At 38.1% G+C, this 27,560-nt stretch overlaps 2 protein-coding genes across 2 annotated transcripts in view; one reads left to right on the top strand and one right to left on the bottom strand.

Moving 5' to 3' along the window:
- The window catches only part of LOC125045726 (alkylglycerol monooxygenase-like), a 16,368-nt gene extending 12,088 nt beyond the window's left edge, over positions 1-4,280 (bottom strand). The window contains exon 1 of the mRNA XM_047643157.1: positions 4,174-4,280. Coding sequence (XP_047499113.1) covers positions 4,174-4,280 — 107 coding nt within the window. The remainder of the gene's footprint in view (positions 1-4,173) is intronic.
- A 709-nt stretch (positions 4,281-4,989) lies between these two features.
- On the top strand, positions 4,990-22,977 carry LOC125045403 (CLIP domain-containing serine protease HP8-like). Its single transcript, XM_047642615.1, has 9 exons — positions 4,990-5,136; positions 7,813-7,939; positions 12,238-12,334; positions 16,933-17,053; positions 18,142-18,241; positions 18,421-18,608; positions 20,556-20,669; positions 21,064-21,219; positions 21,894-22,977. The coding sequence occupies exons 1-9, from the start codon at positions 5,061-5,063 to the stop codon at positions 22,049-22,051; spliced, it is 1,137 nt and encodes a 378-aa protein (XP_047498571.1). The 5' UTR covers positions 4,990-5,060; the 3' UTR covers positions 22,052-22,977.
- Positions 22,978-27,560: the final 4,583 nt, after the last annotated feature.

Here is a 27,560-nt window from a genome sequence, read left to right as displayed (position 1 = left end):
TGTGCGGCGCGCATGTGTGTGTTTGTATGTATATGTGTATGTATATATATATACATATACATATACATATACATATACATATACATATACATATACATATACATATACATATACATATACATATACATATACATATACATATACATATACATATACATATACATATACATATACATATACATATACATATACATATACATATACATATACATATACATATACATATACATATACATATACATATACATATACATATACATATACATATACATATACATATACATATACATATACATATACATATACATATACATATACATATACATATACATATACATATACATATACATATACATATACATATACATATACATATACATATACATATACATATACATATACATATACATATACATATACATATACATATACATATACATATACATATACATATACATATACATATACATATACATATACATATACATATACATATACATATACATATACATATACATATACATATACATATACATATACATATACATATACATATACATATACATATACATATACATATACATATACATATACATATACATATACATATACATATACATATACATATACATATACATATACATATACATATACATATACATATACATATACATATACATATACATATACATATACATATACATATACATATACATATACATATACATATACATATACATATACATATACATATACATATACATATACATATACATATACATATACATATACATATACATATACATATACATATACATATACATATACATATACATATACATATACATATACATATACATATACATATACATATACATATACATATACATATACATATACATATACATATACATATACATATACATATACATATACATATACATATACATATACATATACATATACATATACATATACATATACATATACATATACATATACATATACATATACATATACATATACATATACATATACATATACATATACATATACATATACATATACATATACATATACATATACATATACATATACATATACATATACATATACATATACATATACATATACATATACATATACATATACATATACATATACATATACATATACATATACATATACATATACATATACATATACATATACATATACATATACATATACATATACATATACATATACATATACATATACATATACATATACATATACATATACATATACATATACATATACATATACATATACATATACATATACATATACATATACATATACATATACATATACATATACATATACATATACATATACATATACATATACATATACATATACATATACATATACATATACATATACATATACATATACATATACATATACATATACATATACATATACATATACATATACATATACATATACATATACATATACATATACATATACATATACATATACATATACATATACATATACATATACATATACATATACATATACATATACATATACATATACATATACATATACATATACATATACATATACATATACATATACATATACATATACATATACATATACATATACATATACATATACATATACATATACATATACATATACATATACATATACATATACATATACATATACATATACATATACATATACATATACATATACATATACATATACATATACATATACATATACATATACATATACATATACATATACATATACATATACATATACATATACATATACATATACATATACATATACATATACATATACATATACATATACATATACATATACATATACATATACATATACATATACATATACATATACATATACATATACATATACATATACATATACATATACATATACATATACATATACATATACATATACATATACATATACATATACATATACATATACATATACATATACATATACATATACATATACATATACATATACATATACATATACATATACATATACATATACATATACATATACATATACATATACATATACATATACATATACATATACATATACATATACATATACATATACATATACATATACATATACATATACATATACATATACATATACATATACATATACATATACATATACATATACATATACATATACATATACATATACATATACATATACATATACATATACATATACATATACATATACATATACATATACATATACATATACATATACATATACATATACATATACATATACATATACATATACATATACATATACATATACATATACATATACATATACATATACATATACATATACATATACATATACATATACATATACATATACATATACATATACATATACATATACATATACATATACATATACATATACATATACATATACATATACATATACATATACATATACATATACATATACATATACATATACATATACATATACATATACATATACATATACATATACATATACATATACATATACATATACATATACATATACATATACATATACATATACATATACATATACATATACATATACATATACATATACATATACATATACATATACATATACATATACATATACATATACATATACATATACATATACATATACATATACATATACATATACATATACATATACATATACATATACATATACATATACATATACATATACATATACATATACATATACATATACATATACATATACATATACATATACATATACATATACATATACATATACATATACATATACATATACATATACATATACATATACATATACATATACATATACATATACATATACATATACATATACATATACATATACATATACATATACATATACATATACATATACATATACATATACATATACATATACATATACATATACATATACATATACATATACATATACATATACATATACATATACATATACATATACATATACATATACATATACATATACATATACATATACATATACATATACATATACATATACATATACATATACATATACATATACATATACATATACATATACATATACATATACATATACATATACATATACATATACATATACATATACATATACATATACATATACATATACATATACATATACATATACATATACATATACATATACATATACATATACATATACATATACATATACATATACATATACATATACATATACATATACATATACATATACATATACATATACATATACATATACATATACATATACATATACATATACATATACATATACATATACATATACATATACATATACATATACATATACATATACATATACATATACATATACATATACATATACATATACATATACATATACATATACATATACATATACATATACATATTCCAGCATGGGCCAAGTTTATCCAGATTGCGGTGCACAGCTTCGTAATTGTCTTCATCACACTTTTGCTAGCCGCTTTGACCAGCTCAACGGGAATGTTATCAACTCGTGCAGATTTGCCGTTGGCCAGACTTTAAATGGCCTTCGGATTCCAATTCCTTCGGGTTCGTTTTCGAAACTGGCGTGAAACGAAGAGGTTACTCTGGTGTCCTTTTTTGTATAGTTGTTCAGTATATATACAGCTGTCTGCTAATATATTGTATTGATTCACAGTCTCACAAATTACCCTCCAATTGGAGGATCCACTACCTGTTCCTTTTATTATACCAGAGAAAATCACACAACGCGTATCATTCTCTTCCTCCTCTTTCTCCTCTCCTAAAGCTTAATTACGTTATTCACCTTCACAGAAGTTAAACTTCCATTATTATTTTTTTCTCTCTCTCTCATATTACAATTAAACATTACAAAAAAATAAATAAAAATAATATGTGATTTCTTTTAATGCAAGCTTTGCTATGTTTACGAAATATATGCATTTCTAGCACGTAAACTGTTGTTATATTTATCATATTTTCCGCAACAGATTAAATTGACAACGAATACCGAGATATTACCTGTCGGTTTTCTAAACAGGTAACAATGTCGAACAGGTATGCTACTGGTCCGTGACACAACAACACTGGTTCTGCTGAAAAAGATGCAATTGTCATATTCTAGGGAAGGTGTTATGAAAAAGAATAATACAGTCAAGCTCATTTGGCATTATTGGAGTGGTTGTTGTGTTATGCTAAGATGGCGTACCTTTTATTCATATGATATGTGGAGAAATACTTTTTTTTTTTTTTTTTTTTTTTTTTTTTTTTTTTTTTAGAGAGAGAGAGAGAGAATTCTCAGCGGGCAAATAGAAACCGCAGATAGTTTTTATGTAATATATTTTATCTGATTTTATGTTTTATTGAATATGAACCAGAGAGAAAGCGGAGGTGGAAAAGGCCTTTACATTTTCCTCTCTCTCTCTTTCTCTTTTACTCTTTCTATCTATCTATCTATTTTTCTCTTAGTTTGGCTTGCGATTTTCCTACAGAATCTCGATTTCTCTTTTACTCTATCTATCTATCTATCTATTTTTCTCTTAGTTTGGCTTGCGGTTTTCCTACAGTATCTCGATTTCAGATGATATAAATGAAGTCGAGTGTCATGTCTCGCAGGAGGGTAACGAAAAGCACAGAACTGATAAGAAAAAAAAAAAATCGTAGACCATGCATTATTGCCCATCAGCAATTCAGCCTTAAATATCCATAGAGAAAGAATATGAGGTAGACAACAGACATAAAACTAAGAGAAAGATTTATATGAAAAGAACCATAGAGAGAAGGTGATCAAATCCCCCTCGTCGAAAGCAATGAACCAGAAAGGCCGATTTTGGTTCCAAGAAAGCAAACTTACCTGGCGTCTCTGTCCCTCTTCAGGCAGGCGAGCAGGCAGCCAGGATGGGGTGGCAGGCCGTGACCGCAGTGGCGATGGCACTCATGGTGTCCTCCGTGACATCTCAGGCCAGAGGGAGTAGTGAGTATTCCTTGAGTATTGGTCGAATGTTCCTTGAGTGTTTCTTGAATACTCCTTGAGTATTTCTTGAGTATTCTTTTAGTTTTCCTTGAGTATTTCTTGAGTGTTCCTTGAGTATTTCTTGCGTGTTCCTTGAGTATTTCTTGCGTGTTCCCTGAGTATTTCTTGAGTGTTCCTTGAGTATTTCTTGAGTGTTCCTTGAGTATTTCTTGAGTGTTCCTTGAGTATTTCTTGAGTGTTCCTTGAGTATTTCTTGAGTATTTCTTGAGTGTTCCTTGAGTATTTCTTGAGTGTTCCTTGTGTATTTCTTGAGTGTTCCTTGAGTATTACTTAAGTGTTCCTTGTGTATTTCTTGAGTATTTCTTGAGTGTTCCTTGAGTATTACTTGAGTGTTCCTTGAGTATTTCTTGAGTGTTCCTTGAGTATTTCTTGAGTGTTCCTTGAGTATTTCTTGAGTGTTCCTTGAGTATTTCTTGAGTGTTCCTTGAGTATTTCTTGAGTGTTCCTTGAGTATTTCTTGAGTGTTCCTTGAGTATTACTTGAGTGTTCCTTGAGTATTACTTGAGTGTTCCATGAGTATTTCTTGAGTGTTCCTTGTGTATTTCTTGAGTGTTCCTTGAGTATTTCTTGAGTGTTCCTTGAGTATTTCTTGAGTGTTCCTTGAGTATTTCTTGAGTGTTCCTTGAGTATTTCTTGAGTGTTCCTTGAGTATTTCTTGAGTGTTCCTTGAGTATTTCTTGAGTGTTCCTTGAGTATTTCTTGAGTGTTCCTTGAGTATTTCTTGAGTGTTCCTTGAGTATTTCTTGAGTGTTCCTTGAGTATTTCTTGAGTGTTCCTTGAGTATTTCTTGAGTGTTCCTTGAGTATTTCTTGAGTGTTCCTTGAGTATTTCTTGAGTGTTCCTTGAGTATTACTTGAGTGTTCCTTGAGTATTTCTTGAGTGTTCCTTGAGTATTTCTTGAGTGTTCCTTGAGTATTTCTTGAGTGTTCCTTGAGTATTTCTTGAGTGTTCCTTGAGTATTTCTTGAGTGTTCCTTGAGTATTTCTTGAGTGTTCCTTGAGTATTTCTTGAGTGTTCCTTGAGTATTTCTTGAGTGTTCCTTGAGTATTTCTTGAGTGTTCCTTGAGTATTTCTTGAGTGTTCCTTGAGTATTTCTTGAGTGTTCCTTGAGTATTTCTTGAGTGTTCCTTGAGTATTTCTTGAGTGTTCCTTGAGTATTACTTGAGTGTTCCTTGAGTATTACTTGAGTGTTCCTTGTGTATTTCTTGAGTATTTCTTGAGTGTTCCTTGAGTATTTCTTGAGTGTTCCTTGAGTATTACTTGTGTGTTCCTTGAGTATTTCTTGAGTGTTCCTTGAGTATTTCTTGAGTGTTCCTTGAGTATTTCTTGAGTGTTCCTTGAGTATTTCTTGAGTGTTCCTTTAATATTTCTTGAGTGTTCCTTGAGTATTTCTTGAGTGTTCCTTGAGTATTTCTTGAGTGTTCCTTGAGTATTTCTTGAGTGTTCCTTGAGTATTTCTTGAGTGTTCCTTGAGTATTTCTTGAGTGTTCCTTGAGTATTTCTTGAGTGTTCCTTGAGTATTTCTTGAGTGTTCCTTGAGTACTTCTTGAGTGTTCCTTGAGTATTTCTTGAGTGTTCCTTGAGTATTTCTTGAGTGTTCCTTGAGTATTTCTTGAGTGTTCCTTGAGTATTTCTTGAGTGTTCCTTGAATATTTCTCGAGTGTTCCTTGAGTATTTCTTGAGTGTTCCTTGAGTATTTCTTGAGTGTTCCTTGAGTATTTCTTGAGTGTTCCTTGAGTATTTCTTGAGTGTTCCTTGAGTATTTCTTGAGTGTTCCTTGAGTATTTCTTGAGTGTTCCTTGAGTATTTCTTGAGTGTTCCTTGAGTATTTCTTGAGTGTTCCTTGAGTATTTCTTGAGTGTTCCTTGTGTATTTCTTGAGTGTTCCTTGAGTATTTCTTGAGTATTCCTTGAGTATTTCCCTGGGTGGTCATTGTGCCTCGGCTGGTGGGAAGCACTGTGCGATGTGCGTTCTTGGTTATGCCTCCGTATGCGTTTGTTCATGCATTTGTTTATATTCGTATATAATGTATATATACATGTACATATATATGCATATGTATATACATATGTATGTATATATTATATGTATATGTAAATATATATATATATATGTACACACACAAATGTATAAGTGTATATATATGCATACCTATTTATATATATCAGGTTTATATATGTATATACGTATGTATGTATATATACACATTACACACACACACATGTGCGCGCGCGTGTGTGTGTAAGTACGTAAGTTTGTAAGTTAATCAGAAAACCCCAGGAGGGAAGGCCCAGGTCCGGCCTTCCTGTGGATGTTCATCGAAACGCTGACAAAATCCAGCAAGGATTACATTACACCGAGTTCTTTATGTGTTTTATATAAACTTGTTCTTATTCTTGTTATTCCGTTCAGCTAACTCTGAGATTTTTATTTCTGTTGCTGGTTTTTATATTGAGTTATTTTTTATGGTTTATATTTAGTTATTTTTTATGGTTTATATTTAGTTAATATTCTTGGTTTAACGTTTATTTACGTACACGCACACACATTCTCTCGACCCTTCACGTGCATTTAGAGATTCTATGACAGTATAATTTCTCAATCCTTTCTCCGCAGGCTGCAGGACGCGAGAAGGGCTGACGGGGACTTGCGGACCTATCAGGGAGTGTTCTGTGCTGAGTAGGCTTCTGCAGAGCATCAAGCAAGGGACGGCGCCCCCGGGTTCGCTCGACGTATTGAGGAAGTGGGTTGAAGCTGCTTGGCTTGATTTTCTTTCTTATGTTCTCTTTCTTTCGTTCTTCCTCTCTTTCTCTCTCTTTCTCTCACTCTTTCTCTCTCACTATTTCTCTCTCTCTCTTTCTTTTCTCTCTTTCTCTCTTTCTTTCTCTCTCTCTCTCTTTCTCTCTCTCTCTCTTTCTTTCTTTCTTTCTCTCTCTCTCTCTCTCTCTCTCTCTCTCTCTCTCTCTCTCTCTCTCTCTCTCTCTCTCTCTCTCTCTCTCTCCCTCTCTCTCTCGTGCGGTGAAGTGATTTGAAGGGTGAGTGGAGGGATTGGGGAAGGAAAGAGAATCAGAGAAAGGGGAGAAGGAGGGAGAGAAGGAGAATGTGAGGAAGGGGAGAGATGAGAGAGGAAGGAGAGAGAGGGAGAGAGGGAGAGGAAGACAGGAAAAAGGGAGAGAGAAGAAGAAGAAGAAGCGCGAGAATCATTGGAAATGAGAGAGAGAGAAAAGGATACAGCACCGGACACAAACACATTTACGTATCTTGTTACACGAGTCATTCTTCGTGATTCATTAGTATTATCTATTACTATTGAAGTATAATTATTTCCGGTTGTTATTACGGCCCAAGTCAAACTATCTTCTCTAATAATCCTCTCTCTCTTTATCTCCATTTTTCATATCTTTAGAATAGGAGGAAAAATACTGTTAATTTCGAATCAGCTGATTTCACGTGCTCGACGAACGCACTGAAAAATCGCACTTTTTGGCATGTTTAAAACAGTGAATGAAAGATGTTTAAACAAAAACAAAATTGCATTCCCTAAATATTTTAAATATGTAGTCTACTAAGTACTAAAGTTAGTCCACCATGAAGAAAATCGCAGGAACATATGAGAAGAAAGTTACGCGAAGTCAGAGCACTGCAGGAAATAAATGATATAAGCGACTAAGAGATCAATAGAGTTATAGTTTTTATGGAAAGGGAATCGAGTATTTTTACTTCGTTTCGAATCTTATACTTTTTCTCTCTTTTTTTCCTCTTCGGAGAAGAAACAGGATAAGTCATTCTGTCGATGAATTGTATTGATATACTAAATCGTGGTGGCAATGCTACGAATAGTAGTAGGCGTTGTAGAAGTGGAAACAACAGTGGTATTATTATTATTTTAAGGTTATTATTATTTTTAGTTCTGGTCATTATTACTTCTCCACATCCATCGACACCAATTAATTCTTTCTTAATCACCACGTGAAAGTTCTCGGCCTAATGTTTCTTTAGACGTAAATAAATGAACTAAATGAACTTTTCAAACCAAATGAGAGATTGTGATGAAGCCGAGATCATTTTTCTCTAGAGGAGTCTAGGCTACCTCTGGCAAATTGCATGCGGGGTTCCATTGCAACGTGCAACACGCAGAAGAGTGCAAAGCTTGCTATACAGTCTAGACATAGAAATGGATAAATAATCAGGCAAGATAACGAGTTCCTTTTAAACTCTCTTGGTACCTGATTTTGACGAAAATTACAACTATCATGAAGGATTTTTTTTTTTCTTAATTCAGTAAGATTTGCAAATGCCTTGTTAATGGCCCGATCTATCGTTTTTATTTATGTTACTGTTTATAAATGGCCGAAAGTTTAGCGATATAGCCACCGGAAAGAGTGAACTGGCAGCGCCTCTCCATTCTTTTCCTTCTTTACGTCACATTGAATCGAAATTACCTCCGACCAGGATGTCGACAGAGAACATTTATAGTCGGATTATTATCTCTCAAATCTTCGTCGATTTTCTAAGCACACAGGTTTGATCGATCTGCCCAAGCCACGGCCTTCTCGGTCGTTCCACAGGCCTCCTCCATCCAGGGTTGTCTCGAACAGAGACAACCTGATGGGCAAGATCATCTTGCAGGAATCGAGCCAAGTGGCCGTATAGCCTGAGTTGGCGATCACGGATCGTGCAAGTAACAGGTCCTGTACTGGTCTCACGGTGCAGCCGTGATTTGGCGCAAGGATCTGTTACAAAAGGCATCAAGACGAGATTCCAGAGCACAAGATAGAGGCCAAGTTTCACTACCATATAGTAAAACTGGCAGTATCAGGGCTTTGAAAACATGTAGCTTGGTCCTTCTGCACAGGTACTGGCATCTCCAAATACTCTTGTCGAGAGATTCCATGACCACTGCTGCCAGGCCAATCCGTCTATTGACTTCCTGGTCTGACAGCCCAGAGTCGTGAACTGCACTACCGAGGTATATAAAGCTCTCTGTGACTTCGATGTTTTCACCGCAAGCACACGGTCTCCTAGTAGGCCCCCAAAATCCTGGATCTTGGTCTTGGTCCAGGAGACCTCTGGCCCCAGGGGCTTCGCTTTATTGCTAAATGCATCAAGAGCCGCCACTAAGGTTTCCAGAGATTCAGATAGAATGGCAACATCATCAGCAAAGTCAAGGTCTGTAACCTTGATATTGCCCAGAGTTGCTCCACAGTGACTTTGGACAGTAGCTCTACCCAGGATCCAATCCATGCAAGTGTTGAAAAGTGTTGGTGCAAGAACACAGCCTTGCCTCACGCCCGAACTAACAGGGAAGAAGCTCGACAGGCCCCCACCACACTTTACAACACTTTCAGTGCCTGTATACAGGTTTGCTATTTGTCCAACAATCCTTGTTGAATCCTTGCTGCGAGCAGCCCACGTCCGAACTCACGACGACGCTCTACAATTCCTTGAAGCGCCAGGATGTGGTCTATTGTGGACTTACCAGGAGTGAAACCAGATTGCTCCAGCCTTTGGTGCCTCAACAGGTGGTCTCTGATAGGATGTGCATGAGTACCTTGCCTGGTACACTGAGTAGTATAATGCCTCGGTGATTGCTGCAGTCCCAGCGATCCCCTTTCCCCTTCCAGAAAGGGATGACCACACCCCTAAGCACGCTAGCGGAAAATCGCTACGGAGCGAGCGTTAATCCACCCAAGCGAAAAGAGGAAAATCCAAAGAGTGTTCAACCGCTGTCACCCTAACGCAGACTGAGATAGAATCCATTGACCACTTCCCGAGAGGAAGTTTCCATAACGTGCGCAAAGCAATTGTTGGTTGGCAAAACACGCTGCGACACTGACTTCTTTAGTTCAAACTCACTGCTGTTTCCTAATGGCTTCTGGACAGATTTAATGTTGCATTTTGGATAGCAATTTGCAATAGCAATTAACTCTCGTAACTGTCTGGTGCTAAGCTGCATGTGCTACCTCAGTGACGGAGAGGGAGTACTCACTGCATGGCCAACAGCCTGTCTTCCATATCGCCCTCGTCCTTGCCTGCGCCCTGGAGAGGACCCTCCAGTGCTGCTGCAAGGAGACGACACAACACGAGAAGTGATAGTTACTGGTCTCATTTGGCGTGGTGTATGGTGCCAAAGGTCATGACTTTTCAGGGCGCAGATCAATGGCCATTAGTGACTGACAGATGCCACAAATATATATATATTATATATATATGTATATGTATATATATATATATCCATATATATATGTTTGTGTGTGTGTGTGTTGCGTATGCTTATATATGTATCTTTCAGTTTAGAACTAAAACATCAGGTTTAATAGATATGTGGCAGATTACGTTGTCACTATCAGTCATCATTTGGGACATTGATATAATGTTTATTATTATCATGATAAATGCAATTATAGTATATGTGACGAAAGCAGTACTGGCGATACTGATTATGTAATGATAATAATATTCATAAAGTTATGTCATGCTCGAGTTATTCCAATAATATTTTGCTGTTAAATGCCTTGAAAAGTACCAACAGTAACCTTTATATCAATACGCAATATCTGTATTTCAGGTTTCTAAGTAAGTAGATTGTCGACTTAATAAATTGATATTAATTTCAGAATGAATAACCAATGTTATATATCGAGTATTTTCGTCATATTATAAAGAATAAACGTTTCCTTCGTATTCACTGTCCTTGTTCTTTTCTTGTTCTGTATTTTTTTTTTCTTTTCTTTTCTTGTTTTTTTTTAAGTAGCAGGTATCAGTGCTTACCTGTTCATTCTGTTAATTACAAGTGTTTGGTTATCACGTATGTATTCAGCATTACCTCGATATCATTTTATTCATTGTTGCTATCCCACCTTTCCTTATATAAAGTACAGATGTTTCATTCCATTACCTCACTGAGATTAAACATTGACACGGCAGAAAAAAAAAAAAAAAATATGAGAAGTACAACAGTTTCGGAATCCTCTTAGATTTCATGTTTATAGTTCTCTCCTTCCAACATGACGTCCGTAATCAGTGAATTTCTCCTTCCAGTTCCATCTGCTCGTTTCTGAACAGCGAGCCCCTCGTATGTTGTCCCTCCCAGAGCTTGCCCGTCACTGCTGCACCCACAAGGCCTCCAGTCGTGCAGGTAGTTTTGAAAATGTCGTCGGTTTGTGTGTGTGTGTGTGTGTGTGTGTGTGTGTGTGTGTGTGTGTGTGTGTGTGTGTGTGTGTGTGTGTGTGTGTTCCTCTCAGCCTCTAGTACACATATATGTAGGAATTATGCCGCCCCCCCCCCTCCCCATCCCCACATTCCTGGTCCTGATAGCGGATGAGGGCTTGGAAGAAAATTGCGGGGTAAAATATGAAAAATATACACAGAGTGAGTCACTATATTATATAATACAAGAGGCTATACCCCGTGTAACCCCCTCATTGGAAGCTGCCGGCCCCCTACCCCCGCCCAGAAAAACAAAGAATCCTCCATGTATGGTGGGTCATATTAGACAATATAGTGACTGATTCAGAATATTATTCACATTTTACCCGCAATTCCCCTGGTACCTTCCATATACTACCCTGCTATCAGAGCCAAGAATGTGAGGATCTTAAGGGATTGCGCAGCATAATTTCGATATAATTAGATTAGAGTGAGAGGAATCCATCGATACCAAAATCGTCGCGATCGGTTATGCGAAAGTATTGTGTAAAAGTACCGTCAATCATCATCATCATCATTTGGGAGCTAACGCCGGCAGGGGCGCATAGCCGCATCCACCCTTTGTTTCCACCTACGAGGGTCCCTCATGGCGAGCTGCCAGGCAGGGGCCTGGCCCATCTCTAGTTCCTCACGACAGGTTTGATCGATCTGCCCAAGCCACGGCCTTCTCGGTCGTTCCACAGGCCTCCTCCATCCAGGGTTGTCTCGAACAGAGACAACCTGATGGGCAAGATCATCTTGCAGGAATCGAGCCAAGTGGCCGTATAGCCTGAGTTGGCGATCACGGATCGTGCAAGTAACAGGTCCTGTACTGGTCTCACGGTGCAGCCGTGATTTGGCGCAAGGATCTGTTACAAAAGGCATCAAGACGAGATTCCAGAGCACAAGATAGAGGCCAAGTTTCACTACCATATAGTAAAACTGGCAGTATCAGGGCTTTGAAAACATGTAGCTTGGTCCTTCTGCACAGGTACTGGCATCTCCAAATACTCTTGTCGAGAGATTTCATGACCACTGCTGCCAGGCCAATCCGTCTATTGACTTCCTGGTCTGACAGCCCAGAGTCGTGAACTGCACTACCGAGGTATATAAAGCTCTCTGTGACTTCGATGTTTTCACCGCAAGCACAGGGTCTCCTAGTAGGCCCCCAAAATCCTGGATCTTGGTCTTGGTCCAGGAGACCTCTGGCCCCAGGGGCTTCGCTTTATTGCTAAATGCATCAAGAGCCGCCACTAAGGTTTCCAGAGATTCAGATAGAATGGCAACATCATCAGCAAAGTCAAGGTCTGTAACCTTGATATTGCCCAGAGTTGCTCCACAGTGACTTTGGACAGTAGCTCTACCCAGGATCCAATCCATGCAAGTGTTGAAAAGTGTTGGTGCAAGAACACAGCCTTGCCTCACGCCCGAACTAACAGGGAAGAAGCTCGACAGGCCCCCACCACACTTTACAACACTTTCAGTGCCTGTATACAGGTTTGCTATTTGTCCAACAATCCTTGTTGAATCCTTGCTGCGAGCAGCCCACGTCCGAACTCACGACGACGCTCTACAATTCCTTGAAGCGCCAGGATGTGGTCTATTGTGGACTTACCAGGAGTGAAACCAGATTGCTCCAGCCTTTGGTGCCTCAACAGGTGGTCTCTGATAGGATGTGCATGAGTACCTTGCCTGGTACACTGAGTAGTATAATGCCTCGGTGATTGCTGCAGTCCCAGCGATCCCCTTTCCCCTTCCAGAAAGGGATGACCACACCCCTCAGCAGGTCAGGGGGAAAGGTACCAGTCTACCAGATGGCAGACAGGACTGCATGCAAGCCCCTTGCCATAGGTTCTCCACCAGCCTTTAACAATTCGGCTGGGATGCCACAAACACCTGCTGCTTTACCACTCTTCAGCTTGGAGATCGCCCCCCTGACTTCAGTCAGGGAGGGTGGATCCTCGGTGATGGGTGGGTCTGGCATTACCCGCATCCAAGTTAACTGTTGGTGGATCAACCTGATACAACTGCTCAAAATACTCAGCCCAGCGCACACGCATCCCGTCAGGATCTGAGATTATCTGGCCACTTGCTGAGCGGACTGCAGTCGTCTGTAAGGAGGGCTTGGAGTCCAGCTTTCTCAGGGCTTGGTAAGCAGGACGAAGGTCATTTACTAAGAAATGGCTTTCGACATTCTCTGCAAGATTACTGATAAACTGTTCCTTATCCCTTCTCAACAGTGCCCTAGTCTTCTGTACCAGAGAACGGTGCAAGTTGCGATCCCCTGACAATCGAGCTACACGACAAGCATATGTGGCTTCCAGTGTCTCCTGCGAGATGGAATTCTGTCTTGCTCTTGGGCGTTCACCAATGGATTCCTGAGCTGCATTAAGCGTTTCACGCTTGAAGGTATCCCACATAAGAACAGGGTCTGTCAGGCCCTCGAGTGCAGTAAGACGACCAGATATAGCCTCGGCAAACCACCGGGCACACTCGTCCTCCCTCAATCTGTCCAAATGAAACACCCCAGGGTGTTCCTTTGGGCAACAGAGGGTTCTAAAGTGGATCCGGAGAGTAGATACAACTAATCTATGATCAGTTCCACAGAACTCGGCGCTTGGACACACCCCGCATTTCTAGAGGATCCTCCACTGAGTGTTAACGAGGATGTAGTCGATCTCCTTGGCCACACTACCTGTATCGCTGTACCAAGTTCAATGATGCGGGTCAGAACGCTGATACCAGGAGCCAGAAATCTTCAATTTCTGGGACCTAGCAAAGTCACGGAAAAGGTGGCTATTCTCGCTGCCAGCATCAGCTCCTGAGCCATGAGGACTGACAAACATCTCATAGCCAGCTCGAACGCAGCCGGATACCACATTGAAGTCGCCAAGAACAATACGATTATCTCGCCGAGGACAACTGTCTGACACAGATGCAACTTTGATGTAAAACTCTTATTGCGTATACAGCAATAACAGACATGAAGCCAAATGAAACCTTCAGTCTCAATACCATAATACGCTGATCGACTGGAGTGACCTCAACTACCGAGGGTTGAAGTCTGCTGGAGATGGCCATGGCTACTCCCTGGAGATGGTGGCCATCGCTGCGGCCCGACCAGTAGTAAGTGTAGCCACCATTAATCGTGCCGCTGCCAGGTCTTCTCACCTCTGAGAGTTCTAAACCCCCACCCTGACAGCCCGCCTGAGGTCTAACCTCCGGCAGTCACTCCGGGTGGGTGCCACCTCTGCCACCCCAACCGACACCGCCCCATATATAGGAGGTTGGCTGGCAGCAGGTCTCATAATCCGCCTGCAGGGCTCCCTGGGGCTTTCCATCACAAGCATTACGCCAGGCTGGCGGCTGCTGGGACCCAGCTGGGATGACGGGTAACCCCCACTCCCCACCCGAGTCCCAGCGGTCGCCAACCCAAAAGGGACCCACAGCCCGCCGTTCTTGCTGGGTGGGAGGGACTTTAGCCCTCCCCCCAGCACCAACAACTATATAATTTATTGCCAGTGATTATCTCGAGGGGGCCGACTGACAAGGCCTGCCTCCCCACAGCCGCCCATTAACCCCAGGGGGCAGGGGGGCAGGAGTTAGTACAAAGCCAGGGCGTATCCACACGCCGGTGGGCTATGGCTCCGTACCTTTAGGGTCTCCTGATGCTCCAAGAGCCTCCACAGTTCAGCCTAGGACCGCAAGGTACCTAGTTTCCATGGGTGACCACGAGGAGGCACTGCAGAAGTCTTGATGATGGAGAGGCTATGAGCTGGCAGGGGAGTCTTATGCATAGCTGCTCCCTTTTCGCACCAGGCTAGCCAACGGTGGCAGCTGAAAGCGGGAAGGCATGCAAGCACTTAACACTAACTAGGCTACCACACCATCGCTTCACATCACCCCGAGCATGAAGCACCCACCCATTACTGTCACTACTATCAGCAATTTTCCTATTTTGTGTATTTAGCTTGTCTGCTCGATAGTTGTTGCCGTTCCCCTATTTCAAATGCTTGAGAATGTATTTCTGCATGTGAGCTCGCACATACACAAACCTACAAGCAGGGCCGGATTATGACCTTTTGGGACCCCTAGGCTAATGAAATTATGTGGCCTCCTTAGACGGAGCCACTGGGGCACCTGATCTCAAATAAACGGCTTCAAACCGGTGCCCCTTATCTCAAATAAAGGGCCTCAAACAGGGGCCCTTTATCTCAAATAAGGGGCCACGAACAGGAACCACTTTTTTTTTTTTTTTTTTTTTATTGGGTTTTCAGACTCCTAGGCCTCCTATTGTAAAGTTGAAATTTTATTTTAAGTTAAATGAATTATTCAACAATGCAAAATATTAAAATATTATATTCATTAAAAAAATAATTATATTTGAAAATCTTTTAGCAGGGCCCCTCAAGCTTGAGGGGGCCCTAGGCTGCAGCCTATACTAGCCTATAGGATAATCCGACCCTGCCTGCAAGCCCACGCTCTGGGTTTGTATTTTCACACAAGCCCCCTGTAATTTAGTGGCATAAAATGAATCCTCCCCCTCAGACGACGCCCCGCAGCCGCCTCAACGTGCAGTGCGGGAGCCGCGGAATTACCGATAGGATCGTCGACGGCGTAGACGCCCCTCTCGGCGCCTGGCCCTGGATGGTGGTTCTGCTCGGCACAGGTCGGTTCTGGAGCCAAGCCTTTTTGTTGAGTATATATATATATGTATATTTATATATGTAAATATATGTATATTTATATATGTAAATATATGTATATTTATCTATGTAAATATATGTATATTTATCTATGTAAATATATGTATATTTATCTATGTAATATGTATATTAATATGTATATTTATCTATGTAAATATATGTATATTTATCTATGTAAATATATGTATATTTATCTATGTAAATATATGTATATTTATCTATGTAAATATATGTATATTTATCTATGTAAATATATGTATATTTATCTATGTAAATATATGTATATTTATCTATGTAAATATATGTATATTTATCTATGTAAGTATATGTATATTTATCTATGTAAATATATGTATATTTATCTATGTAAATATATGTATATTTATATATGTAAATATATGTATATTTATCTATGTAAATATATGTATATTTATATATGTAAATATATGTATATTTATATATGTAAATATATGTATATTTATATATGTAAATATATGTATATTTATATATGTAAATATATGTATATTTATCTATGTAAATATATGTATATAGATGTAAATATATATATAGTATAATGTATTTGATCTGAAGTTTGAAATGTGTAGGGTGGGCGTAAGAGTGGAAATTATTCTGTCACTTTCTGTTCTACAAGTGAAAGACGACTCTTATTAAAGCATTAGTTTTCCAATCGACGAATTGGCATTTAACCGTAGCAGTTACAAGTTTACCTGACCACTATTTCCTCCAAAGCAGATTATTAAAAAGTAAGTACTTAAAAGTAGACAGAACTGTACTAAGAAAGTGAAATACAAGGATAAGTCAGATGTGGGAAGCTGAGCCTCGCCCAGGCTTTGCTTATGAAGGGAGCCCAGCCTGTGCCCACTTATGCCGTCGATCACCGTTAGCCAGTTGGTGCTGAATCGACTGAGCTTAGTCCTTACCCACTAGGTACCCAGCCACAGCAGTAACCGGGGCGCGAACCACCGAGGCCTCAATTGAGAGGCCGACACGTTACCACGTTACTTGACACTGTTCCTCCCTGAACCTACAGTGAACGGACGCCGCTCGTGGTTCTGCGGCGGAGTGCTCGTGTCCGACCGCTACGTCCTCACCGCCGCTCACTGCTTCAAGGAGAGACTCGGTCTTGTGCTGTGAGTCACTGAAGTCAAGCCTGGTGGAATAAGTTGATCTTAGTGACTGAATTAGCTACGATTCAGACATTGAATGTGACAAGCATTAAACCTTGTTCAGCTTAGGTTAGTATCAAGGAGTATCAAGAGATAAACTTACGTCATTTTCAATGGAATCTCTCACCCTCTTTCAACTCCAGGGAAATAGCTAGGATCGGGGAGCACACGCTCTCCTTCAACCCAGACTGCTCCAAAGGGCGCTGCGCTCCTCCGCCGCAGGATATTCCCGTGGAGACGATCATCCGACACCCCCAGTACGGCTCCCCGTGCACGGAATGCAACGACATCGCCCTCCTCCGGTTGAGTCGTCCGGCCGTCTTACACCCGTGTAAGTGTCTTTTGTTATATCCATTTCTCGTTTTTCAGATTTTTGCCAAGTGTTCTTTATTTCAGCTTCAACTGCCTTTTCTCTTTTCCCTTCTTTTAAAAGAATAAGGGTGCGTGAAATGTCCAGACTACAGGACATCTTGTGAGTGTTTTGTTCCAGCTTATGCATCCATCGCCCTTGCTATCATAGTTTTTGGAAGTCAAATTTTTGAATACCTCACAGTGGCAAAGTTCCCGACCTCTCTTCTCCGAGTATTTGAAAGGGTTTTGTATCGTTTATATTGATGATATATTATATATATCTGATTACAACTTACCAGTTACCCTTTCATTTTTTCCTGAATCGATAAGTGGACAGATTCGTGAAAACATAGCATTCAGAAATTTAAAATTAAGTATTATATAGTGACAGAAGATATGCAAAGATCTCTTGTTTGGCAGAAAAAAATGACGAAGGAGAAATGGGTTTCCTTCTCGTCACCAATTACTATACTCCTCAAGTCCCACAGTCTGGATTGTGTGCAACTTCAAAACTTAATCAAAAGAAAATCTTTTTCTTTTAGTGATCTTGACAGCTAGCAGAATATTGTGTGTACGCAGTACTGTATTCCCTAGATTTGTTTAGTTATAATTTACTGTCCTTAAATTAAATTACTCGGATAACTTGCAATGCCAAGAGAGGGCATGAATGTGATGGATAGATGGTACTGGCACTCAATGGTCTTTGAACCCTAATGGCACGTTTTATTCACTCCATCGTGTCCTAACCCCTCAAAAATAATCATAATGGAAGAAAAATAATAATGATAAAGAATAAATGAATAAATAAAAGGAACAAGGCAGACGTTTTAAATCTAAACCAAAATGGAAATTTGTTATATTACTGTTGGAGCTCAAAACCATTATTTGGGACCTGTTGAAACACCTTTTCGTTTTGTAGTGTATGCCTCTACCGTGATACACTCCGGTCAGCCAATCAGTGTGATATTTTTCAGATATATTTCACGTAGCCTCAGATAGGGATTTATATTTTCATTAATTACAAAGCACATCGTTAGTTCCTTGATACAAAAAAAAAAAAAAAATATATATATATATATATATATATATATATATAATGTGCCCAAAAAGTTTCTGTGCCTTTTTAGCAGTACATCAAATACATGTTCACTCGATATGGGTAAAATTTGAAGTCAATCATGACGGTCGCTGGAACGACATGGTAAGAATTTCCAACGTGTCCGAGTCATTTGACATGGTATTGACTTCGATGAGATAAATGTCTTCAAAATCATTCTGTACTTCTATGAACCTTACAGGCTAAAGAATATCAGAGGAGAGTCTATGTATCTTGATTTGTTGATAAAGTTCAATCTATTTGATAAGTATATGCCCGCGATTACTGGAATTATCAAGATATCTGATTCGGACACAGAGCTCATTCGCGGTGGAACCTTATGCAACTTCCACTTTTCATAGGAAGACCAATGTATGCAATAAGAATACAAATGTTCTGACTGAATTTAAATAGGACATTTGAAAGTTTTTACAGTCTTGTGAAACGAAAAGTGGTGTATATAAACAGTTGAAGTTGTTGAGTAGTCAGGCACTTCTTCCATTTTATCCGAAGATTCCATAATGTTTTGCATTTAATGACAATTCATACCAGCATATTAGATTCTTTAGTGGTTTTCTAATGATATTTTATGTAATATTAAGAAAAGTAACTTCTTTTTTAAAACTTTGTATGTCAGTATAAACTTCGATGCTATCATGATACAACATGAAATAATGTATCAAAGTGTTAGGGGTTTTGGGATGCTACAATAAAGGCCCATACACAAGCACATACACACACGCACACATGTTTATATACATATACTCCCTTACATAGATGTTTTCATTGCCATACATTAACCCTATCTCCCCCCCCCCCCCCCACCCACAGTCTTCGTGACGCCCGTGTGTCTCCCGGTCGACCCTGTCCGAGACATGGGCTTCTCTGAGCAAGAATTCCAGGGCAAAGTCGCCTGGGCCGCTGGCTGGGGCTCCACTGCGAGGGGTAAGGACAGGAAATTAGTCTAATTAACGGATAATTTAAGAGATAAGGATAATTCTTTCAGTAATTATGCTAGTCGGAGTTATTGTGTTTTGTGTAATAATGATTGGTGGTTAGGGTGGTAAGGATTATAAGGTAATCATGTTAAGGCGGACCATAATGACGATAACATTAATGATGACAGCGATGAGTGACGAGGTTAATGATGCCATCACTAACCATATTAGGTTAATGATGTCATCAGTGATGTTAAATTATATGTGATGATGATAGCAGTTTTAGCAACAATGTATTTAATAAGACACTCGCACAGAGAAGATGAAGAAAAACATATCAGAATGATAAAAAAACAGATACTTGCATCACACGAACTAAGCTGCCTCCTTTTCCCTCTCAGATTTCACAGCCAACCGGCGCCCAGACGTCCTCCAGCAGGTGCAGCTTCCCATTCAGGAGCTGAGCTACTGCGACAGGCTCCGTAGGGGCTACCCTGACCCCCGCATGGCTCTCTGCGCCGGGGGGGAGGGGAGGGACACGTGCCGGGGAGACTCTGGTGAGGAGGGGGGGGGGGGTACACGCACGCGCACTCATGCATCCATATGTGTGTGTGTATATATATGTAATATATATTTATATACATAATATATATGATATATATGTATGTATGCATATGCATATATATGTATATTGTTATGTATATAAATATGTGTATATACATAAATATTGTTATATATACATATATACATAAATATTGTTATATATACATATATACATTTTTATATATGTATAAGTATATGTGTAAATATTATGTATAAATGTATATGAACGTTATCTATGTAATATATATGTACACACACACACACACACCTCTCTCTCTATATATATATAGATAGATAGATATTATATATACATATATATTATATACATATATATAGAGAGAGAGATGTAAATGTATTTATATATATAGATACAGATATTGACTGAAACAGAAAGTTGTTTGTGTGTGTCTTTATATATGTATATATTTATTGTCATATATATATATATATATATATATATATATGTGTGTGTGTGTGTGTGTGTGTGTGTGTGTGTGTGTGTGTGTGTGTGTATGAATATTATATACGTATGTATTGAAAAAAAAAATATATATATACATATATCTCTCTCTATATATCTATATGTGTATATATATAATCACCTGTACTCGCGTTTCCTCCTCGGCAGGCGGCCCCCTGACCCTCGACAACCAGTTCGGGACCAATATTTTCGTCGTCGGCATTACCAGCCTGGGCCCAAGGGTCTGCGGGGCCACCAACACCCAGGGCCTCTACACCAACGTCCACTTCTACATCCCGTGGATTCTCAGGACTATTCAGGAATAGATGGAGGAGGATGGAGTGACTGGGGGGGGGGGGGGAGGAGGAGGAGGAGGAGGAGGTGTAGCAACTGCATATGTTACATTCCCGCTAGATGTGAAAAAGGCGCGCACTGCCACCACCCATTTAATTGACGTATGGGAACGTTTGTATAGGTGTTAAAGAAGGATTGGCGAAGTGTAAGGAAGAGTGGAAGGAACGGAGCGATAGTGTGTAAGTGTATGTATGTGTGTATGAGTGTATGTGTTTGGTGCGAGAATGCAAAAGACTGGTATGCGTGTATTTAGCCGGAGAGTTGTGTGCGGGGGATTTCTTCCCTAACGCAGATGGTTTACGATTTAGTGTTGAATCTTTGGATTCATTTCACCTTTACAGGTCCGTTTTGACTTAGGTCTTTCGTCACAGTAGGAGGGTACGGAAAACTTCATAAAACCTTTGATATTTATTAAAAATGCGAATAAAAGGCAAGACAAAACACGTAAAACAATTGTAAGACAAAACACGTAAAAACTTATGTAAGACAAACACGTAAAACTATTGTAAAACAAACACGTAAAATACCACGAGATAAAAAGTAGAAATAACACGAAGTTTAAATCCTTGAAGCACCGGTCTTAAAAAATCACTGGCTTATTTAAAAGTACTTAAAAGTCTCCCAGTACCTTAGTGAGAAATACTTCACGACACTTAACTGTGGTGAGGAGAGTGCCCATTCCGGGATTACTCAAGCCTCGACCTCCTTCGACCAGAACGACAGCAAGACCCCCTACCTGGTGCTTCTTACCCTCCCTCGTTACTTTTTAGCAGGTGTAATGTTAAGCGAGGGTGGCTCTCTTTTTCTTAAGAATTTTAAAAAATGATGAAAACTATATGAATATTATAAGAAGGATAAAATAACTAAAACTAAACAATAAAGAAAATATATGAAAGACTTTAAAATAACTTATTTTGAAAGTTTTAAAACTCCCTTTCTGGATTAGTTCATTTGTATATAGTGAGTGTTTTTCAAGGTTTGTTCAGGGTAAACATAACAAGTATAAATAGGGTTTAATAAAATTGGTAATATAAATAAAAATACAATAGAATAAGTGAGGCAGGCGTGTTTGCCATTTCCTTGGCGAGCGCGTTTTCTATGCGCCTAGCCGCAGGGCGTGTGTAGAGCATCCTCACCCTCGGGAGATGGATAACCTCGGTAAGTACGGCCAGAGGGAACTCAGGAGCAATTTAACAGGCAATCCTGCAGGAGATTAAAATGAGTAGGGTATACAGTGAAGGCGTGATCACTGCGGATGCACTGTGATCCACGACAGAGGAGGAGGAGGAGGAGGGGGAGAGAGAGAGGAGGATAGTAATTGGAGAGGTTGAGAAGGAGAGGAAGGGGGAAGAGGGAGGGTTATGTGAGAGTTGGAAAGGAAGAGGAGAAGAGGAGAGTGGAATACTTGTTTGCACATGGAAGCGCACACACACATACACACACATACACATAGCGAAATTTTGTTTGGGCATTATCATACATGCATATATATATTATAAATATATATAAACACACACACACACGTGTGTATATATATATATATATATATATATATATATATATATATATATCATATCTGTATGTGTGCATGTATATAGTTATGCATATAATTATAAAGAATTAAATAAGTATGATTTTTTATATACACATATTTTTGTATATATGTGTGTGTTTATGCGTGTATGTGTGTGTGTGGATAGTAAAACAAGGAGGATTTGAAAAAGAAACAGAGACATTAGTAATGATCATTGCATATTGATACACAAACATATTCTCATATTCTTTCATTTACAGCAGTTTAGTGTTATCAAAGAATTTTATATTTTGAGTCTTTATGACGAAGGTAAATTAAATTTCGTGTATTTTCCTTTACTGTGTAATTGTCTGATTTTAACAGAAATAGAAGTTATATATATATGTGTGTATATATATGTATTTATATATATGTATATATATATATATATATATATATATATATAAAAGCAGATAGCTTGCAGTAGAAAGACATGACTAACTCTTGTTTATTTAACCCCCCAAAATAACCAAAAATAATGAATTAAAAATAAGAATCAGAAAAAAGATATCAACGTTGCAAATGAGAATAAAGTCACTCTGTAACCCCCTGAGGTTTCCTTATATCCTTTAACATGGAAAAACGAAAAAATATATTGATAATTTTTTTTCTCTCTCTTACTCTCTTTCTCTCTCTTCGTTTCTTCTTCCATTTCTTGTTTGTATTTTTATATATAATTTCGTTATGGATCTGGCGATTTGTGAAATTTGGTTGAAACTTAATGCTTTAACTTAACATGTAAATATTCACTGTGTATTGGGAAATTAATATAAAAGGTTGAATAAAGATACGGTTCATGACAAAATTTAGTTTGATTTTGATTTATGCTGAAACCTGGTCGCTGGATTTGGAAATATAGTACTATTCGCATTTTTGTTTTTAGTAAATTTCATATATTTTTTTTGTCCTTAGTGTCATTTGTAGCTCAGATACTCATATAACCTATGAACATTTATTGAAAGAAAAAATTACCAGTATGCATCATACCACAACATTTAGAAGTTTATCAATGTACACCGTGTGTGAAGCCGTAGTCACGATATCAGTCATGGATGGGCTAATGCCGATAATGGCGCATTGCCACATCCACCCACGGTTTCTAACTACAAGTGTCCCTCAGAGCCGTCCCTTTCTAACCACGAGGGTCCCTTTTTGAGCATCCAGATAGATCTACGGTCCCTATCTACTTCATGACTGAGTTGGTCAATCTGGACGAGTCACGACTCTTGCCAGTACAAAGGTCCTCTCTGTCAGAACTAAAACAAAGAGGATTATCCATGTAGATATAAAACTGATAGAAACAGTGGGATATTCATATCTCCCATTAAGCTTGACACCAAATGACTGGGTCCTGTTATGTACCCTATTTTGGAACAGTCGGTGTCATTGTTATGGAACGAAAGCTACGTAACAATATAGAAACACATACATAATACATACCTATATACACACATATATATAAAAGTGTGTGTGTGCGTATTTGTGTATGTGTATACATACGTATACATACACATACACACACACAATCAAAGGACACAGATCAAATATTTGTATCCAAAGCACCTTTCTTGTAGATTTGATGTAATGGGATACAAGAGAGAGAGGGTGAGAGTACTTCACGGTCCCTGTAAAAGGCTATTGAGCCTTAGTACAATGGTTGTGACTGGTTAGGTAGTGATAGCGGTTAAATGGCTCGACTCTTTATTTCCATAGAAGAGTGCAACACAGCCTCACACCCCCATCAGCCTCCGGCCAGAGGCTGGTGGGAGCCCTGGTCATAGTGACTTCTGAAAGCGAATTGAAGGGTCAGACGAGTCAGATATAATCATTATCTAGGCCCTCGCTTAGACGATGGTTCCAACTTGACTTAGATCCACGCATTACAGAGCCACGTGGTCTGTTGGTCTAATGGCTTACACAAGTCGTTCTTATGTACAGATCATATTGCTCGGTTAATACTACTAATGCCTCGTCCTCGAGGCATCTTAGATTGGCCCCAAGGGGTGACCCATCTTTGGCTGGTCTTGAAAGGCTGGTCATCTCGTTCTTGCATGCGTTGTCCTTGGTCCATCTTCGTGGCTGCTCGTCCTTGTCGTCCTCTTCTTCCTTGGCGAATCCATCCGGCCTCAAAGGTCTCGCACAGGTCCTCGACTTCGGACTTCCTTATCCAAACGTCCTTGCAGATATCATCCAGGTCCTTCTCGGCTGTGTGTTCGTCCAAACGTCCTCATAACCTTCGTCTGTATCTACGGCCATCCGGAAGGTGGCGTCCTCTTCGGCATCCTAGGCGGATAGGCGGCACCGCCGTCGTATTGACCTAAGCCACGCCCACTACACTCATGACCTCCGGCGTAACCTTGACCCGTACAAACACTCTTCCTCGAGTCACGCTCCCGTTCAGACGCGGCCTTCTTCTGCGGGTCACCCTCCAGGGCACCCACCTTGCCGGGTCTTTACTTCTGCACAAGCCGGCCATTCTAACCTCCGTCTACGCTACACTACCAATAATAAACAGTGAAACCAGGCCGTGAGTTTCTGTCAACCAAACCCTGAGAAATTGGTGGACAGCAGTGACAAGCACCCCACATTGGTACCTGTGCTGGTTCCTGATCCTTTGCTGGATCTATGGGCGTCCACTACATCATGGGGCGGCTTAAGGCTGGCTCCAGCCGCGCGCCCCCCCTCTGGGCTGACGACCTAGCACTAAGCCTTACCCAGACTTGTATCATGTGAATATCTATGTTGCTTACGCTTCTGAAATAAAAGAGGTTAAGCCAACCGTCCCTTTCACTACTCCTGCTAAACCATATGTTTAAGGTGTTCATATAGAGCCTTTACATTCTTAATACATGGTTTGACAAACATCCTGATCCACAGGCCTATGGCGATTTCCGCTAACATCCTTCCTACAGCATCCACTAGATTTCGGATTCGCTACGAAATTCTGAAATGCCGAGGTACCCATTATCCAGCTATACATGTCAGACTACATAAGACTTAATTGACAGGGTGTCCCAATACCCAAAATGCCGTACGATATGAAGTGAACTGAACGAGCCGGGATAATCTATAAATAACCTGCTCTACTCTGCGGATCTGTGATGGGCACTCGTAACATTTTCAATGGGTATCTAACTATCACGAATCACACGACTGCTTGGGATTTACCCAAACCATGCAGGTGGCTTCTAGAGGGTGAGAAGGGCGTGATTGATAAGCGAATACTGATTCTAGCTTAAACCCTAGTCCTACATTAATGAATGGACGTATTGTGGGTCACACCGACTCGAATAAAAGCTTCGGTTTTACTTGTACCTACTATCGTAATGTCGGAGCGTAGATCTATCAGGCGATTTACGCAACCACGGATTTTATATCAGGCATCCCTATGCACTATGATGGGGGGAAGATTCTAACGTTATACTCAAAATAATATATTTATATAAAAATCGCGTTACAAGCTCCGCTCTAGCGCCGATAGAACGTGTCACCAATGAGCAATGCCCATGGTGTCAACAACAACAACCAAATTATGTGAAAAACGAGCGGTCATCTGTTGGTCCTTCCACGCACCCTGCCAACCGGGAGGGAAAGAAAAAATGAGGTCAGGTCGGGGCGTGGGGAGAAACAAGATAAAATTATATGATGTCCATGAAAACGATAATCACAAACGCGTTAAATTCGTCGTAGTTAAAACAGTGAAAATCTCTAAAACGAGAGAAATTAGTTAATTTCTTGATGAACGATATTCATGTTTGTTGACCGCAGTAAATCAAGATAAGAAATGTGACCTGAGGTCAGAAGAATAGAGTGAGAACTCTGCCATTTCCTGTCACTTAGCACTTTTACCTAACAAAACCAACGTGAGAGTGACTGCACATACACATGCACACATACACATATATATA

Source organism: Penaeus chinensis, chromosome 37 (genome assembly GCF_019202785.1).
Source record: "Penaeus chinensis breed Huanghai No. 1 chromosome 37, ASM1920278v2, whole genome shotgun sequence".
Lineage (NCBI taxonomy): Eukaryota > Metazoa > Arthropoda > Malacostraca > Decapoda > Penaeidae > Penaeus > Penaeus chinensis.
Note: the sequence above shows the minus strand (reverse complement) of the source record. Positions and strands in the feature narration are given on the sequence as shown.

Bases quoted from the DNA above. Each gene is read 5' to 3' on its own strand.
- LOC125045403 (XM_047642615.1), top strand. From the start codon at position 5,061: ATGGGGTGGCAGGCCGTGACCGCAGTGGCGATGGCACTCATGGTGTCC. The intron at 17,054-18,141 runs GTCGGTTCTGGA...CTGAACCTACAG, and splicing joins GGTGGTTCTGCTCGGCACAG to TGAACGGACGCCGCTCGTGG. The intron at 21,220-21,893 runs GTGAGGAGGGGG...CCTCCTCGGCAG, and splicing joins CACGTGCCGGGGAGACTCTG to GCGGCCCCCTGACCCTCGAC.